General features: G+C 41.5%; 2 protein-coding genes across 2 annotated transcripts; both read left to right on the top strand.

Moving 5' to 3' along the window:
- The first annotated feature begins 92 nt into the window (after positions 1 to 92).
- On the top strand, positions 93 to 13,568 carry LOC131455895 (zinc finger protein 638-like). The gene is made up of 11 exons (XM_058623758.1): positions 93 to 714; positions 820 to 1,826; positions 6,637 to 8,686; positions 9,216 to 9,277; positions 9,642 to 9,788; positions 9,880 to 10,157; positions 10,242 to 10,426; positions 10,637 to 10,665; positions 10,819 to 12,813; positions 12,897 to 13,506; positions 13,551 to 13,568. The coding sequence occupies exons 2-11, from the start codon at positions 1,666 to 1,668 to the stop codon at positions 13,566 to 13,568; spliced, it is 5,535 nt and encodes a 1,844-aa protein (XP_058479741.1). The 5' UTR covers positions 93 to 714; positions 820 to 1,665.
- Positions 13,504 to 15,656, top strand: LOC131456654 (matrin-3-like). Its single transcript, XM_058625159.1, has 5 exons — positions 13,504 to 13,944; positions 14,050 to 14,113; positions 14,719 to 14,832; positions 14,934 to 15,052; positions 15,143 to 15,656. The coding sequence occupies exons 1-5, from the start codon at positions 13,573 to 13,575 to the stop codon at positions 15,215 to 15,217; spliced, it is 744 nt and encodes a 247-aa protein (XP_058481142.1). The 5' UTR covers positions 13,504 to 13,572; the 3' UTR covers positions 15,218 to 15,656.
- The last annotated feature ends 283 nt before the right edge of the window (positions 15,657 to 15,939 follow it).

Raw genomic sequence — 15,939 nt, forward strand, 5'->3', positions numbered from 1 at the left:
TATTGATCGTCGAGTGAAACTAAATCATCGCATTGTGTAAATGTCTCTTTACTGTAAGTGCGTGTTAAGTGTAAGTTTAAATGATTCAGTTTTAACACTTAACATTTCCATTTATCGCCTACATTTTTAGACCTAAAGTGGTAGGATCAAATGTAAAATGTTTTAATTTCCTGAATTAAATATTAAATTTAGTCAAATTTGATTTGCATTGACGGCAAATCACGCGGTAAATTCTCTGAAATGTTTTTTTCTACACCTGTGTAAAATAAGTGTGTGTAGTTACCACTAACAACCACAGGGGGGCAGCAGTGGTCAGTACTATCAGCCGGTGCATTGACGACAGTTCAAAGTTTAATTTATGTTGTTGGTTTTAGACACTGATGTACAGACGTCGATCGCATTCATCTGGAAGAATATATAAATGAGTAAATTAAAAATGTGGTTTTATTCTGAATTGACAGCAGGAACGACCACTGACCTCTGATTTTTCAACTCGCCGACCCCGGCATGGGATTAAATGACAAAGTCTATGTTTGTTTTCCAACTTCTCGTTGCAGTTTCTGTTGAAGACGTTTCACCTTCATCCAGGAGTCGTCTTTTCCAGGACGTTTAACCGCGATAGAAACTGTCACAGAGAGTCCGCTCCAGTGGTTTGAAAGAACCAGGTTGTTGACAATGTTTTCATCACGTGTTAACGTTAGCGGAGGTCACATGGTGAGGCCACTGGTCTTCTTCTTCCTTCTGTAGTTCCAAGTTCTCCATCACAGTTTGAAGTTCTTTCACCGTCAATCATCTTTGTCTTAACACTGTCCTCCACAGCTCAAAGTTCTTGATCATGACTCCAAGTCCTCAATTGACAACTGGAGTCCTAAATTGGGACTCTTAAGTTCTCAATAAAAGCTTGAAGTTCCCAAGTTCTCAATCCTGGATCAAATTTCCCAAGTTCTCAATCCTGGATCAAAGTTCCCAAATTCTCAATCCTGGAACTTCTAAATGGTTGACATCGATGGCGTCCTGTATGAAGGAGGAGCAGGGAGCTCCGCCCACTTTTCCACACAGGTTGAATTTTCAAAAACTTGCAAAAGTGAATCATCTTCAAGGAAACTTAAAAGTCCAGTCTATAATGATTCAATGGGTTTTGGAAAGCTCTCGCTCTCTCCCCCCCTGTGTCCAGCTGCTGTCTCAGAGGGACGGGTGTGGGACGTTCCAGCGTTCCTCCCTCTCCTCTCTCTCAGTCCCTCATAGCTTAAATCCCGCTGGCCCTCTAATGGCTTAAGCCTCCAGACACTCGAGGCTGGCTCGTGTTCTGGAACACCTGGGGTTCTGAACGTCGCAGATTCTGGAATACGTTAAAATCTTAGGACTTTATGTCTCTGGACGCCGTGAAGATTGACTTTTTGTGATGCAGTATTTAAGTTAGTTTCTTTATCAGCTTTATAAGCCCTTTTGGAAAGTAGATCGGATGTCTTGATTTTCTGGAACAACGCATAGAAGTCTGGATTTACTTTTTGATTAAAGGAAAATAACTGCTCTTTTTTCACCTTAAACTTGTTTAAATATGGGATTTATGTTTAAAATTTGAACTGTAATTGTTTTCTGAACGAGACAAGAGGTGTTTACATACATATATATTGTATATATATATGTCTGGTTGTGTTTTCTGCGATGATGGAAGAAGCGAAGGCTCGCGGTCCTCGACAGCGGAGGTCGACGGACATCGGTCGTCCAGAGGCATCAACGACCGACAGCAGGACCGCTAACGTGTCTTCAGATAAAAGCACGGATCACGTCTTAAACAAAAGCAACGCTGACGACCCGGGACGCAGGTGAGGACGAATAAAATATGTTCTGTTTTTGTAATGAAAAAATCTGGAAACTTTCCATGTCCGCATTTTTCCAATTAGCTAACATTTGCTAGCTGTCCATTTGGAGAACTTTCGGTTAGCATTAGCACAACAAGAAATGTGAAAATTAATGAACTTTAGCTTCTTCTGGGTTTTTTAGCAACATAACATGGCAAATTTTTAAAGGAAAGATGGAAAACAGTCAAGTTCAGCATTTTCTTTAAGCAACAAAACATGATAAAGCACTTTTGCATAGTCAGCTTAACTTTCTTTTTAGCAGCATAACATGACAAAGCACTTTTTTAAAAGAAATGTGAAGAATAGTCAACTTAAGCTTTTTCTTTTAGCAGCATAACATGATACAGCACTTTTTAAATAGTCAACTTAAGCAATTTCTTTTAGCAACACAACATGAAACGGCACTAGCAAATATCTGGGCTAACGCTGTTAATTCACTCTTTCATCTGTCGTGACCACATGGGTGAGCGTGTGAGCATGTGGACTTTATTAACATGTGTGAAATGGCTGCATGGTATTAACGCCAGCTAGCTCAGCTAACCCCGCAGCCAAAAGAAGAGGACATCTAAGTGTGGGGGACACGCAAACGTCTCGTCTGTCTCGATCCAGGGCTTTAACCGTTCTCAGCACTGAGTCTCATAAATACCATGAAAGCTTAAAACACCATCAGACACATGTCGCTTAAATTAGCTCCACGATCTTTAGAGCTGCGGTTCACCACAACACGTGTTAATAGAAAGCTTTAAAGGATTGACAGTTCACTCTCTGTTGGCTTAGATTATTAAACCTGGGATTTATTTAAATGGGTTCTAATTTAAATCCCATCTCCATAATCGTATATGTCTGTAGACACAAAGATACTAATTTGGTTATATGTGGATGAATTTCAGGTAGATTTAGTTCTTTGCTTGACGTTGACTCAAGTTTTATTTGTTTTGATGAATTTTCTTGTGAAGAAGACCTGTTTTTCTGAGAGTCCACTTGGTTTTTCAGGTTAGAAACTGTAAATTTGATCAGTTATTTAAAAAAGCTGCGATTGATTAAACCATTGTTCAGTTTCCTCTGCGTCTCCTGCTTTCATACTCAATTTCGAACATGTTTTCCATTCATCGTCTCTCTGTGCTAATAAGTACAGTTCACATTTGACTTGATAGTGTTACTAAATTCCAGAATCCTTACCCAGTTGTGCTTTTGGTTTTGGTAATTGTTTTTTTTGTTCGAAAAGTGTAGTTTAAATTGTGAAAAATGCATCCAAACTTCTCAATTTAGCCAAACTAGTGCAGCCGTAATTAAGTGAACGCCATTCAGTTTATCTGTCTTCAGTCTTTGTCAGTAAATCCTTCGGAATAGTCGTTTATTTGTTTTTTTTCAGATAGACAAGGACTTTCATCTATGCATTTATTCATTCATTCATTCGTTCATTATTAAAAATGAGAAAACCAGACTTCAGTCTGTTTTTTCATGACCAGTTGTTTCTGTCGTCTTAAATATAAAACAGGAAGTGAAGCATTCACTGAAAGAAGCTTTTAATAGTTTTGCTCAAACAGCTGAGATGGAGGTGTTTATGACCAAGGGGGCGTGTTTATGACCACGGGGGCGTGTCCTCGACGAGACACCAGTGGTGATGGAAATAAATGAGGACGCACTGTTACTGTGGAGTTACAAGTGTGTGTGTGTGTTGAGATTAAAAAACTAAAATAGCACCAGAAGTGATCCCCTGCCTAATGAATCACTTTTTTTTTTTAGTTTATTTACTTACTAGTTTCCGCTTCAGAATCAAGTTATTAACTGTGACTATAAAAATGTCATAAAGAACAGAAGAGACACCTCACCTCACGTAAACTTCAGTCAAACTTGTCCTCAGTGTCCTGAAATAGCTGCTCATGAATGTCCTCGTCGTATCATCTGATCTCGTCTCCATTCCCCCGCGCTGATGAAAAACTCACAGGCTTCAGCGTGATGATGTAACTGAAACCAGACGTTCACTCATTCACTCATTCACGCTGCGAAGGTTTCACGCTCGTTTTACGCCACTCGCTAAAGGTCAGAGTGAAAGAGTTTAACGTGAGACACTGAAGACGACGGCGATGACAACACTAATACTTTTAACAGGACGCATGTTAGCATGCTAATGCTAGCTTCCCCCCATGACTCAGCTCACTGTCAGCTGTCAGTTTGTGGTTCTAGGACAGAGTGAAGACGTTTATTCAGATTTTACACAAGAAAAGAAGACCAACGTGTTAGCATGCTAACGCTAGCTGCCCTGAATGACTTTGCTAACTTGGTATAGAAACGTAGAAACCTTTAACTTCATTAAACAACGAGTCTCACTTAAAATACGTATAAAAGGCTTCTCACCTTACGCGACGAAAATTGAGCTGTTTTTATTTTTTACGTCGTTATGCACTGATACAAACACCCTTTCGACAACAGACCCTGGTAAATCTCACACACTGGACCTTTAAATGTGAACATGTTCTGGTTTCTTTGCTCCTCTGTGACTTGTGGGGGAAAACAATGAGTTTTGAAAACAAGGATGAGAATTTTTCACAATTTTGTGCATTTTTTTTTTAGTTCTAAAACTAAATTATAGGTGAATCAAGGATGTAAATAATAATATAATGTAATGTAATATAATAATGTGTGTGAGGTCAGGAGACTGTCAGGATAGTGATGACAGCCAAAAATAAAGTGTCACTTCATCTGTGTGTGTGTGGCGGCAGCAGCAGCAATGTGTTTGGGTAAGGTCAAAGGTAAAAAGAGTTGGACATGACAAGAGATCGGCCGATGTTAATTAATCTGTGTGGAGAATAAATCAAACCGCTTCCCAGGAACATGTGAGGTCACGTGTTTCTCGCAGTTCTTCACAGACCAAATAAGGAGGGAGGAAGAGGGAGGAAGAGTGAGGAAAGAAGGATCTAGTTTCCTTCAAACAAGACAATGCAGGGAGAGGGATCATCATTGTGCTCCAGGACTTAGAATCTCCCTGATTGAGGGTCTTCACCTTCACATTAGCGCCATGAACAGGATTTGCTGAGTCCCACTGTGTGAGGTTCACGATCTGAGCTGAAAAAAAAGTCAAGGGGAGGGGAGATTTCTCAGGTTACCAGCGTCGTCAAGTGGACACAGTCTCTGAGGATGTGTGTGAACACAGAACTGTTTTCTGAAACAACCACTGTGTCCATGTTGTTGTGGAGATTTTGATTCTCAGGTGAGACGACCTGTGATGGAACCTCTGGAGTCAGTGATGAGATAAGTTGACAGATTTTATTGTAAACAGCTCAGAGCTGAGGAGAGCTTAGACAAAGGACTCTGAAGAGTAAGACATTATCGCAGGTTCTGGCGCCTAGTTTGTGTCTTATCATAAGTTATGGCTGTTAATATTGTTCACCAGGCCTGGTTGTAAGAATATGTGAGTAATTAATCTTAAAGTTGGCTGAAGATTAGAATTTTCTCTCGCATGTAGAACCCCATGAGGACTAGATTTGGGCTGACAATGTGTGTACGCAGGTTTGTCCATGGTCTACCAGGTGGCCCCACTCATCTTTGCCCACATGGGCTTCCCATGTTACTGAAACCATATGGGACCTGCACTTGTACAAGGTGGAACGGTTCAGTTTGGTTCAGCACAGTAGGCCTACGGTACGATTTGTTTTGTGTTTCAAAACACAAAACAGTAGCAAAAAGTACCATTCTGTGTCACCCTTTACTTAGGGTACCAGAGTAAAATAGTACGTACAGTCTGGGAGGAGCTAGACCAGCTCTGCACGCAAGCCCAACCCAGGGCTTTACCGTTCCAAACCGAACTGTACCATCATGGAAACACAGTATTAGTACCCAGGTAGCCTGGAAAAGGTACAAAGTGGGCAAAAATGGGTGGACAAACCCATATTGTCAGCCTGAATATGAACTTACTGGCTTATGGAGCAGTGATTTCTGTTTGCTGATTTTTTTTTTCTAAAACTCCCTCTCAGCACCTTAAGAGCCAGAAATTTCCCATCAACATAAACAGTAAAACACACTTAATATACGGTACTTGCAATGAAGAATATAACATGTTTTAAAATCCTTGCGAGTGAGAAAAAAAAAATTAAATACATGTAGTCATAAAATTGTTTAAAATAAATTACTCTGGGGGAGGAAAATGTGCTTTAACGCAATTTAACGTGTTTCTGTTACTAACACACAGTTATGTCCATTAATGTGGTCGGATGTTAACTCGACGCGGCTGAGTGCAGCTGCTTCTGCAGTGATGACAAGGTGGAGTCAATCACAACATCCAACCACAACCAGAAAACACAGACTTAGCAAAACATCCAGTCAACTCAGCAAACAGCATGCTATGAGGTATGTGACCACAAAACATAAAGACAAAAAGAGGTTTTCAGTCTGTGACGAGGAAAATGGTTACAAATTTAAAACGAGTTATTGAAACTGAAATATATGAACTGAGGAGACTTCCTGAAGCACTTCCTGTTTGAATGACAACGTGGCAGTGAGTGTAAAGTCCCGACGCACCATTAATCTTTAAAATATGTCAGTTAAATTTGGAATTAATGTCAAATTAAATGTGTCATCTGCATGGGTGAACAACTCATTTATATACCTCACCTCTAACCAAGCAACTTAAGACGGAGCAACAAAGAGATGAGCCTAAGGTTCAGTGATTCAGACAAATTTGTCCTCTGAGTAACTGTTTTGTTACAGAAAACACCGTCTAGAATCTGAAGACCAGTCCAGTTAAATAACCCAATTCTGTGTTCTAACTTTTCAGCTTTGCATGGTTTCTGGAGCACGGTCCCCGTATCCCTGCTTCGAGGCCCCTAACGAGTCCCATTCTTGGAGGCATCCCTGGGAGCTCGCTCCTGATTGGACAGCAGGCTGCCTCCCTGCAGCTAGCTCAGCTGAAAGCCCAGCTAGCGCTAACACAGTTAAACAATGTTGGTTGCCAAGCAGCAAAATTCACACCTCCCTCACCAACTGCCACCGCAATCAGTCTCCTTAACATCCTGAAGATCGCAAACACCATGAGTCATCCCCTGTGCAACCCCTTTGCCTCTGGGAACCAAAGTTCCACCCAAGGGCCACATGGACTCACGGCAGAAAAGGACCTCCCTGGAACGTCTCTCCATGTTGGGCCTGAGTCCAACTTCAGCTTTTCTGCTGCTTATTCTGCGTCTCCTGCCAACTCTGGAATAATAATTCCGTCACACTCGACTCAGTCCGTGAATTATGGGCCTGAACATAGTCGAGCCGTAATTGACGCAGATATGAGCAGAGCCAGAGAGGAGTTGACTTTTCCTACAGGACAGAACACTCACTATCCCATGTCCTCGACCTCAGCCTCTCAAGGTCACACACTCTCTGATGTTGAAGGTAAAAGAAGCACCTTGGACTGGCTGCCAAAATACAGAGGGTCAACCACTAAAAATCCTCCTAAATTGTATTCACTCAACAGTAGTGGCTTTAGCTTTAATTCCTCCATAGAAAGAAAATGTGATGTTCAGTCTGTTACGAGATTGGGTGATTGTGACAAACCTGCAAATCTTACTGAAATACGTCACCCCAAGTACACCTCTGAAGCAGCCACTAAAATTCTGTCAGGGTTTGGCCTAGAAAAAGAGGACTTGGAACTTCTCATCTTATACCCCGAAGACCAGCTGACCCCCACCAACCTGCCATTAATTTTGCGCCAAATCCGCATTCAGAAGAGAAAGAGGTCTACGGCTACAGCTGAGTCAAAACTTGACTCTGAACCCCAACCCATCAGAAGTGTGAGAGGAATGGAAAGTTTGAGTGGTTCTCAAGGTTCTTCAGCTGTTCTCCAGCCCCATAAAGTGATTGATTATGGACACACTGGCAAATACTTTGGTGGGGTTGTGAATGACTCTGAAAGAACCAGTAGTGTCAGTGCTAAAAGAGATGGGAGTATGTTGTTGGACTCCTACGAGCAGCATACCAGCAGTGCCAGTCGGGAACTACTTAAGAACAATGTGTCACAGGGGAAAGTTGGTGCCTTTGGTTCCTCATATGGCCAAAGTAGTTCAGTTACCAGCTCTTCATACGGTTCCGTGCTAAAATCTGTTGCACCTTTACGTAATGACCGAGCAAAGCAATTGAAGACCGAAAAGTCAAACCAGACTTTTGGTCCTATCCTCAGCTCTTTGTCTGTGCTAAAGAAAAACAAAGACGGAACCGTTGCCACACCTGAAGACTCTGTCATCAACTCTCAGTTCATTTCAACTCAGAACTCTGTAGCTCCTTTAAGTAATGATCGAGCTAAACAACTGAAGATCCAGGCAAGCCAGACTTTTGAACCAATATTTGACAAAACTGTTGTCCTGCCTGAAGACCCCAAGTCCCTTCCTTTGAAAGTACAGAGAGCAGATCCCCAGTCAGCATCGAAAGCCCAATCGTCCTACACTCTTTTGCATGGTATGCATCCTGACCGGCCTGGTCTCGTGCTCATTAGTATCAGTGATGCCAAGAACATGAAGAATCAGGATAAAACTCAAGGTAGAACACAGGAGAACCAGGAGCAGAAAAGGCCTGCAGTGCAAACGGGGAAAGCATTACGCATTCCAGTTATTTCTGAAAGTAAACCTGCGCCTCAACGTTCAGTTGGTGGTTCTCAGTCCACTTCTCCTCACCCTGTGCAGAGTTTGCAAAAGTTGCCGACACCTCATCCGGCAAAACCTCCAGTTTTCAAGGACCTGCCAACTCCAGCCATGAAACGTTATGACACTGATGATGATACGTTAACTACACCCAAAGTCTTTCCTCACACCTGTTCTCTGTGTCACATAGAATGCAGTCACATGAAGGTAAGCGTAAGAAAACACTCCATGATTTCCCTCCATGTGAGAAAATTGTTTAATTTTGAGTCTAAACGTCACAATGTAAAATTGTTGTTCTTGTAGTCTCGGCTTGTTCCGAACCATCATCTGTCAAGTTCACGTCAACCGAACCCTTGGAAAACTTTGATACCACGCAAGACTGAGGAGCCAGATATTTATATAAGAAGACTGTTTTCATTTAGGCTGTTACTGACCCTGGGCTTTATTAAAATGAACAAACTGTCAAGCAACACATTTTGGGTCGGGTTATGCGTACTACATTTGGATTTGCTTAGGGGTCTGCTTGGGTCTGTGTGTTGTAAATTTCATCCTCTACCCATTTCCGTGGTCGTCTAATGTGGACTCTACATGGAGTTGGACTCATTTTGAACCGTAAAATATTAAAAAACCCAAGGAGCTTGCATATGATGGTTTTGAAACAGTTTAGTTTGTATATGGCATTTGAGATATCGACACTTGCTTGTCTAAATGTTGGGTTTTTTGTTCTGATCACCAGGATTGGATCGCCCACCAGAACACTGCCGTTCACCTTGAGAACTGCGGAGACCTCCAAACACTGTAAGTTTGGGGGACGCTGCATTGTTAACTGCGGTAGTTTCCTTTTGTACCATGAAGTACCTGTCATTAACCCTCTTTACCTGGAGGATTAATTCATTCTCTAATAATGTGTCCCTCAAGATCCGTCCTTTGATGGTTCTGGAGTAACATCTGCTGAAACCTTGTCATTTCTTGATACCCTTAAATGATTAAACTCAAATATGACCAGTTCCTTTTTAATTATTTGATTTTTCTCGCTTCAAGAACAGGTAGCTTTCCTAGTTTTTAAACATTTGTTAGTAAACCAGTAGAAAATTGGCACCAAGTGTATTTCTGGAGATTTTCTTTGTCTCAAATTATGCACTGCTTATCTGCTTTTTTCCAGTTCCCCTGGGAAAGATGCCAAGCCCTCTTCCTCCACATCTGTGCAGAATACCCAAAAACATCTGAAGAAATCCAGGCATGGAAGCAGTTCCCGCTCATCAAGCCCTGAGAGCAGAAAGTTACCCCACAGCTACAGATACAATCACAAGTTTGTGAGACTCAAATCCTAAAATAAGCAACTCTATGTCACATGATCAAATATCTCTTGAAAAGCTGATTGCTTATATTCCACACTTCAGTTCCTGTACTCGCTCTCTTCGTTATGACCGCCATTGTTCACGCTTGAGGAGCCATGAGAGCCCGAGGAGGAGAAACAAGAGACGGTCCTCGCCGAGGACTAGTGAAGAGAGGCGTTTGTCTCAAAAAAGGATCCGTGGAAGCCGATCGCCATCACAAAGGAGAGATGAGAGACAATTTTCAAGAAGTCGTGAAAGACAGCCGTCACCGGAGAGGTCAACTAAACGGAAGAGGTCAAGCTCCGTCGAGAAACTGATGATGGAAATACTGGAAAAATCAGGTTTGAAAAAAACATTTACAAATCAAAGTTCTCAGTGGAAACTCGTTCTTGTTTGTCAGTTTTTTTTGTTTGGTTTGTCTAAAGAGACCAACGCGCAGGATGTGGTTTCAACTCTACTCAATGAGCTGACCAAAATCAAATCGTCCCCTTCACCTTCTCCCTCTGCCGGACGAACAACGCCACACTCTGCCGCCTCTTCATCATCCTCAGCAGCAAAAAAGAAGGAGACAACCACAGGGTCGAGAAAGGCCAGTCAACAGGAATGCAAGGTAAGAACACCACACCCACACCGCACCAACAGACACCAGAGGACGTGTATTAGCCTTGATTTTTACTTCCGTCCCCATTCCGGAGAGAAAAAAAGTCCAGATTAAGATACTTGGACTGAGGCACAATAGTTTGATTGTGGTCTGGACAGCATGTGATGTCAGTGTCAGTGTTTCATCTAAAATACTGACTCTCGTTTGGTTTGTTTGCAGGATACTGATCAAAAGCCGACTCCTCAGAAGTAAGTTACACTTGATTCACACAGTTTGACTTCATCTGAGAGTTTTGTCTTCAGCAATTACACGTTCTTGTAGTTGTAATTTTCTGACATTTTCAATTGTCCATGTCTTTGTTTTCTCCTGGTTGACAGTCATGTCGTTTCTTTGCCTTGTAGGAAATCTGTTGTTTGCCGCGGCTCCAAACCTCAGACCAATAAATCTACAGCCACTACTGCTCGTAAAACAACTAATCTCCAAACGAACATAGAACAGGTGGAAGGAAATTCAGCAAATATGTCGTCCAAATACACAACTTCAGAAAACCCCACAGATACAGAGATTTGTACGTCAGACAAATCCGACACAAAGGTTCAACAATCTGTGGTTACGGTAGAAGAAACAGACAAGGTTGACGAATCAACAAACAAAGTTATCCCTAAAGCAATGGACAAATCTGGAACGACCTTATCTTCACAGACATTTGTAATAGTTGAACATTTGACTTCGGCTGGAGATAAGACAAAAGAAAGTGCAGAAGCAAAATCTAAACTGGATGCAAAGGTTCAAGAGTCTGTGGTTGAAAAATCTGAAAACACGAGTGTTGGTGAACCAAGTCAAGTCTCAGAAGGCCAAGTCCCTAAGGTGAAAATCAAAGGGGAAACAGTCTCATCTTTGCAGGAACCCAAAATACAAGCTGAGAATTTTGTCACAGGAGAAAATGAGACAAAACAACCAAATTCTACAGGACGTCCTCCTGATCATTCAAATGATTTAGAATCAAAGGTGCCAAAAGTCGTAGCCAACACTGATGAAACGGCAAACGCAGCTGATGCTGAACTTGGACCAATCCCTGAGATTCTCACGAAAACAAAGATCAAAGCCAAAGCAAGTTCTTCTTCAGGAAAATCCAAAATGCCGATAGACATTGTGGCCACAGTGGGCAATGAAACAAAAGAAAAAATGGAAGGAAAATTGGAAAAACCTACAATTTCCTCAACACCAGAAAATCGCCCTGCTGTAGAGACGTCTAAGACCAAAGAAGTGGACACACATAGCCCAGTCAAGGTCGATGAGTCCAGAAACATGACTGAGGCTGAACAAAATAAACTCTCAAACTTTGAAATCTCTTCTTCACAAAAACCCAGATTACTTGAGGAGAATTTGGCTTCAGCAGAAGAAAAGACAACAAGAAACCTTGAAGAAAACAATGCAAAACCCAAAGATGTGCTATCCAAATCCACAGTTCCAGACAAAGAGACTTCCAAGTCAGAAGAATCAGATAAAAAGGTTGTGGTGGTAACGGAAGACAGAGACAATGTTGACAAACTACTACTCTTTGAGGCCCAGACCACAACAGACAAACATATTAATGAGGAAACTGCTGTAAAAGACGTGAAGACTGTAACTGACACAGGAGTCTCGACCGAGGAGATCGACAAAACTGCCAAATCTGTGGAAGATAAACATGACGGACTAGCAAATGTTCCAGTAACTGAAGCAAAGGACAACATGAAAACAAACTCTTCTTCAATGGAACCCAAAAAAACAGCGGAGAATTTGATAGTTAAAGAAGTGCAAGAAAAATCTGTGAAACCCAAAAGTCTGTCGTCAATGTGCGAACTTAAAGAAAACCCTGACGTGGCTACAAATGTTCAACCGTTTGTGGTGATACAAGAAGATATGGGAAAAGTCGATGCATCTGAAAAACGGACTGAACCAAATGAAGTCACAGAAGATGCAGAAACTTTGGACGCAAAGGTTCAACGGTCAGCTGTGGTGCCAAAAACCTCAGGAAATGTGGTCTTTCCTGAACTTGATTGTGGAGCAGCCAAAGTCGATGCTGAGACAAAGAGGACAAAGGATGCAGCACTGCTGGAGGTTGGAGAGACAGGAGCTGACGTGGCAGAACCAATGGAAGACGAGGGTTGTGATGAGACCAGACCAGATTTGTCTGCACCTGAACCTTCTACTGTTCCACCTAAGAACACAGAAGCAGAACCTCAAACTCAGAATCCACAGACTGACATTAAAACTCCAGAAACCTCCGTTAAAGCTTCATCACAAGACCTACAACCAGAGTACACTGCACTAGGACCGGAGACCAAGATGGAGGCTTCACAGCCTTCAAGCAGTACTGAAGATTCCAGTTCTAAACTGTCTCTCAACTTAAGGTATGTGTTGATATGGAAGAACGTGGAAATAATAATGTATAAGTGTTTTTTTCAGCTGTTTTGTTTTTGTTTTTCTGTCTTAGTTTCAAGGTCTTACAGGAGAATCTTCAAAACCATTATGGGGACACCACAAACCTTGATCTAAACTGTGTCACTGTTGATGCAAATTCTTCAACAAAACTTCCACATTCGGATCTTTCTGAAATTCCACCTGGTGTGCAGACCAGTTTCCCTGTTACTGCTGCACCAGAAACACCCGAGGAATCCAGGAGTTGTGAAAATGTCAAAACAGAATCCAATGCAAGATCTGCAGGTGACGTGCCGGAGATGGAGGACAGTCAGAAACTAGTAGCAGAGAATATTGTTGACTCAAACTCCATACTCTCATCCACTGTAGAACTTCTCCGTATAGACAAGGATGCATTCATGGCCATTAAAGCAGCAGTATGCCAGTACAGACTTGCCAAACGAAGCCGGGCCCAGACTGACTCCACTGCAGGAGTTTCTAATAAAGACCAAGAGTCTGGAGAGGTCACTGAGAAGTTGGATGAAAAACCAGTTGCATCCACCTCACAAAGGTCTGTTAGAAGAAGGAGCATGAGAGGAAAAAGAGATGATCTCCCTGAAGTATCTAAAGAACTTGAGTACGAGAAGACATCGTACAAAAACCTTGACTCTGTGGAGGACGAGACTGTTACGACAAGATTTGACAGAGGAGGGAGGGAAAGAACGAGCAGGAGAGATGTTTCAACTGACAAAATGAAAAAAGAGGACACGTTTACGAGGAGGAGGCGCGCATCTGCCCGAGAAACAACAAAGAAAGAGGAAGAACCTCCAAAACGAGGCACACCAACAAAGATAGCCTATGAAATTTTGGACTCTGTGGAGGAAGACAATCAAGTTCTGGAAGAGATGATGACCACAGAGGCGTCCACCAGAGGGACGAAGGAAGCAAATGCAGGAAACCATAAAATCCGAGAGTCAAATAGTGAGATCACTGCAGTAATGCAGCAGGAGCTCATCACTCTGGATGAAATCATAGAAGAAGACGAGGCAAAGGTGGAGAAAAGCATGCAAGAGGTCCACGTACCAGGCGAAGAGGACAGATCAGGGACGTCCTCAACCCTTGAGGTCAAGATTAAGATTTTAAACAATCCGTGTTTAATTTTGTTTTCTGCTGTTTTTGCAACATGAAGCACAAATACAACAACGAAAATCTGTTGTTTCTCTTTGTAGAGTACGACAGAAGAAGCTGAGGAAACCTCAACATCTGATGGACACAAAGATCACAATGGGACAGGTTTGTCACATGCACTGGTTGTCTTTCAACAAAAAAAACAAAGGTTGCTGCAGGGGCCTTAGCAAGGAATCCCAGACTATCCCAGTTATCTGTCTCAGTGACTCCCCATTCGAGTGTTCATCCAAGGTTGTGTGCATGCAGCTTTCAGCTTTTCTAGGTTAGTTTTGGGCATAAAGCAAATGCCAGTGTATTTAAAGTGTTGTGTGTAAATTTTGATCCACTGGATCCAGAAGAATTTTCTGAATGTGTATAGAACTTTATCTGCTTATAGCTACTACCATGTTACATAAACATGACAAAATTCTTCCTGATCTGTTAAGATGTCACTGAGATATCTGAGATCTGAAAGGGACTGAACCGTGCTGCATTTAAATTGCCACCAAATCCTGGATCTGGATCAGAGCCAGTGTCTGGCATTCAAATTCAAATTACATTCAAATTACTCTTGTGACGTTATCCGTGGGTCAATTCTTACCTAAATTTAATGGGAACTTACTGGATCACCTAAATGTCACAAAAATGACAGATTGATCAGGAAGTTGCTAACAGAAGGACAAACCTAAGCCAATGAAAACATGACCTCCTTGTTTTCTCCTCTTTTTCAGTTGTGCCCAAAGGGAAGATGGAGTTTGACGGACCTGAGGTGAAAAGATCTCGCCAGGTTCCTCGTGTCGCTGCCAACTTCAAAATGCCGCCATTTAATCCCTCCAGTGTCTTTGGTGAAAAACATACCCACAGATTTTCTGAAATGTTCACGACATTAGATGAAAGTTGTTTTGTGAGCGCTAATTCACCTCTCTCTCTCTCTCTGTTCCTTCAGGTCCGGAGTTCGTGGTTCCCAAATCCGGATTCTTCTGTAACATTTGTCGTCTGTTTTTCCTGAAGGACGTCGCGGCCAAGAGTCACTGCGGCAGCCAGCAGCACTACTACAAACTGCAGGTACACAAACACACGCACAAACATGTGTACAGATTTAAACGCACACACAAACACACGGCCTTACATTGTTTATGTTTTGTTTTTTTCTAGAAATACTATGAGGAGCTTCAACGCAAGCTAGAGAGACGTCAAACACCAAAGTGTCCAGGCTCCAGTTCTGGTTAATCCAGATTTCTCTCATGGATCGCTAAAAATATGAGGAGATTATGTTGAAGATGAATACATTTTAAATAATATTTTAGCCTGGATTATTCCAGTGGGATTATTATCTCCTGACACAAGTTATTTTGAGATTTTCAAGCTTCAGTTGGTTGTAAAACAATTATCTGTGTCTTGGTTTAACATCTGTTTTCATATATATTTACATGTATATTATTTCAGGTTTTTGGATTTTTTTATAATAAAAAATACTGCAACACTTTCAACATCAGAAAGTTAAGTGTTAGAAATGCTGACTCATCGTTCCCAAATACAGTTATTATTATCATTATTATTATTGAAATGTTTCTCTCCAGTCACAGTTTAGATGCGGTTTTCTCAAAGATGGGGCCAATATTTTCCACTTTATTCTGTTTTAAAGTTTGACTTTGTTCTCGTTGTTTGAATGCAGTTATAAATAATCATTAAAAAAAACTGTTAAACAATCTGTGGGGGTGTGTTTGTTTGGAATTTACTTTATATAGTTATAGAAGTAAGTATAATATAATTTGCATCATAGATGTTTTTATATTGCAAAAATATACATCATTCAATATCAGAATGTAAACATTTATTTATAAATTTGGTCAAATGTCATCTTTTCAGTTATTGCAATATCGCGATGGTTTATGGTCATGTCACTGAAAAATCATGCTTGTATTGTGAAGGCTGCTCCCTGCGCCGGAAGT

The sequence above is a fragment of the Solea solea genome, chromosome 3 (assembly GCF_958295425.1).
Source record: "Solea solea chromosome 3, fSolSol10.1, whole genome shotgun sequence".
Classification (NCBI taxonomy): Eukaryota; Metazoa; Chordata; class Actinopteri; order Pleuronectiformes; family Soleidae; genus Solea; species Solea solea.

Coding starts and splice junctions, on each gene's coding strand:
- LOC131455895 (XM_058623758.1), top strand. CDS start 1,666: ATGATGGAAGAAGCGAAGGCTCGCGGTCCTCGACAGCGGAGGTCGACG. Junction 9,278..9,641: donor TGCGGAGACCTCCAAACACT/GTAAGTTTGGGG, acceptor GCTTTTTTCCAG/TTCCCCTGGGAAAGATGCCA. Junction 12,814..12,896: donor AAACTGTCTCTCAACTTAAG/GTATGTGTTGAT, acceptor TTTCTGTCTTAG/TTTCAAGGTCTTACAGGAGA.
- LOC131456654 (XM_058625159.1), top strand. CDS start 13,573: ATGAAAAAAGAGGACACGTTTACGAGGAGGAGGCGCGCATCTGCCCGA. Junction 14,114..14,718: donor CAAAGATCACAATGGGACAG/GTTTGTCACATG, acceptor CCTCTTTTTCAG/TTGTGCCCAAAGGGAAGATG. Junction 15,053..15,142: donor AGCACTACTACAAACTGCAG/GTACACAAACAC, acceptor GTTTTTTTCTAG/AAATACTATGAGGAGCTTCA.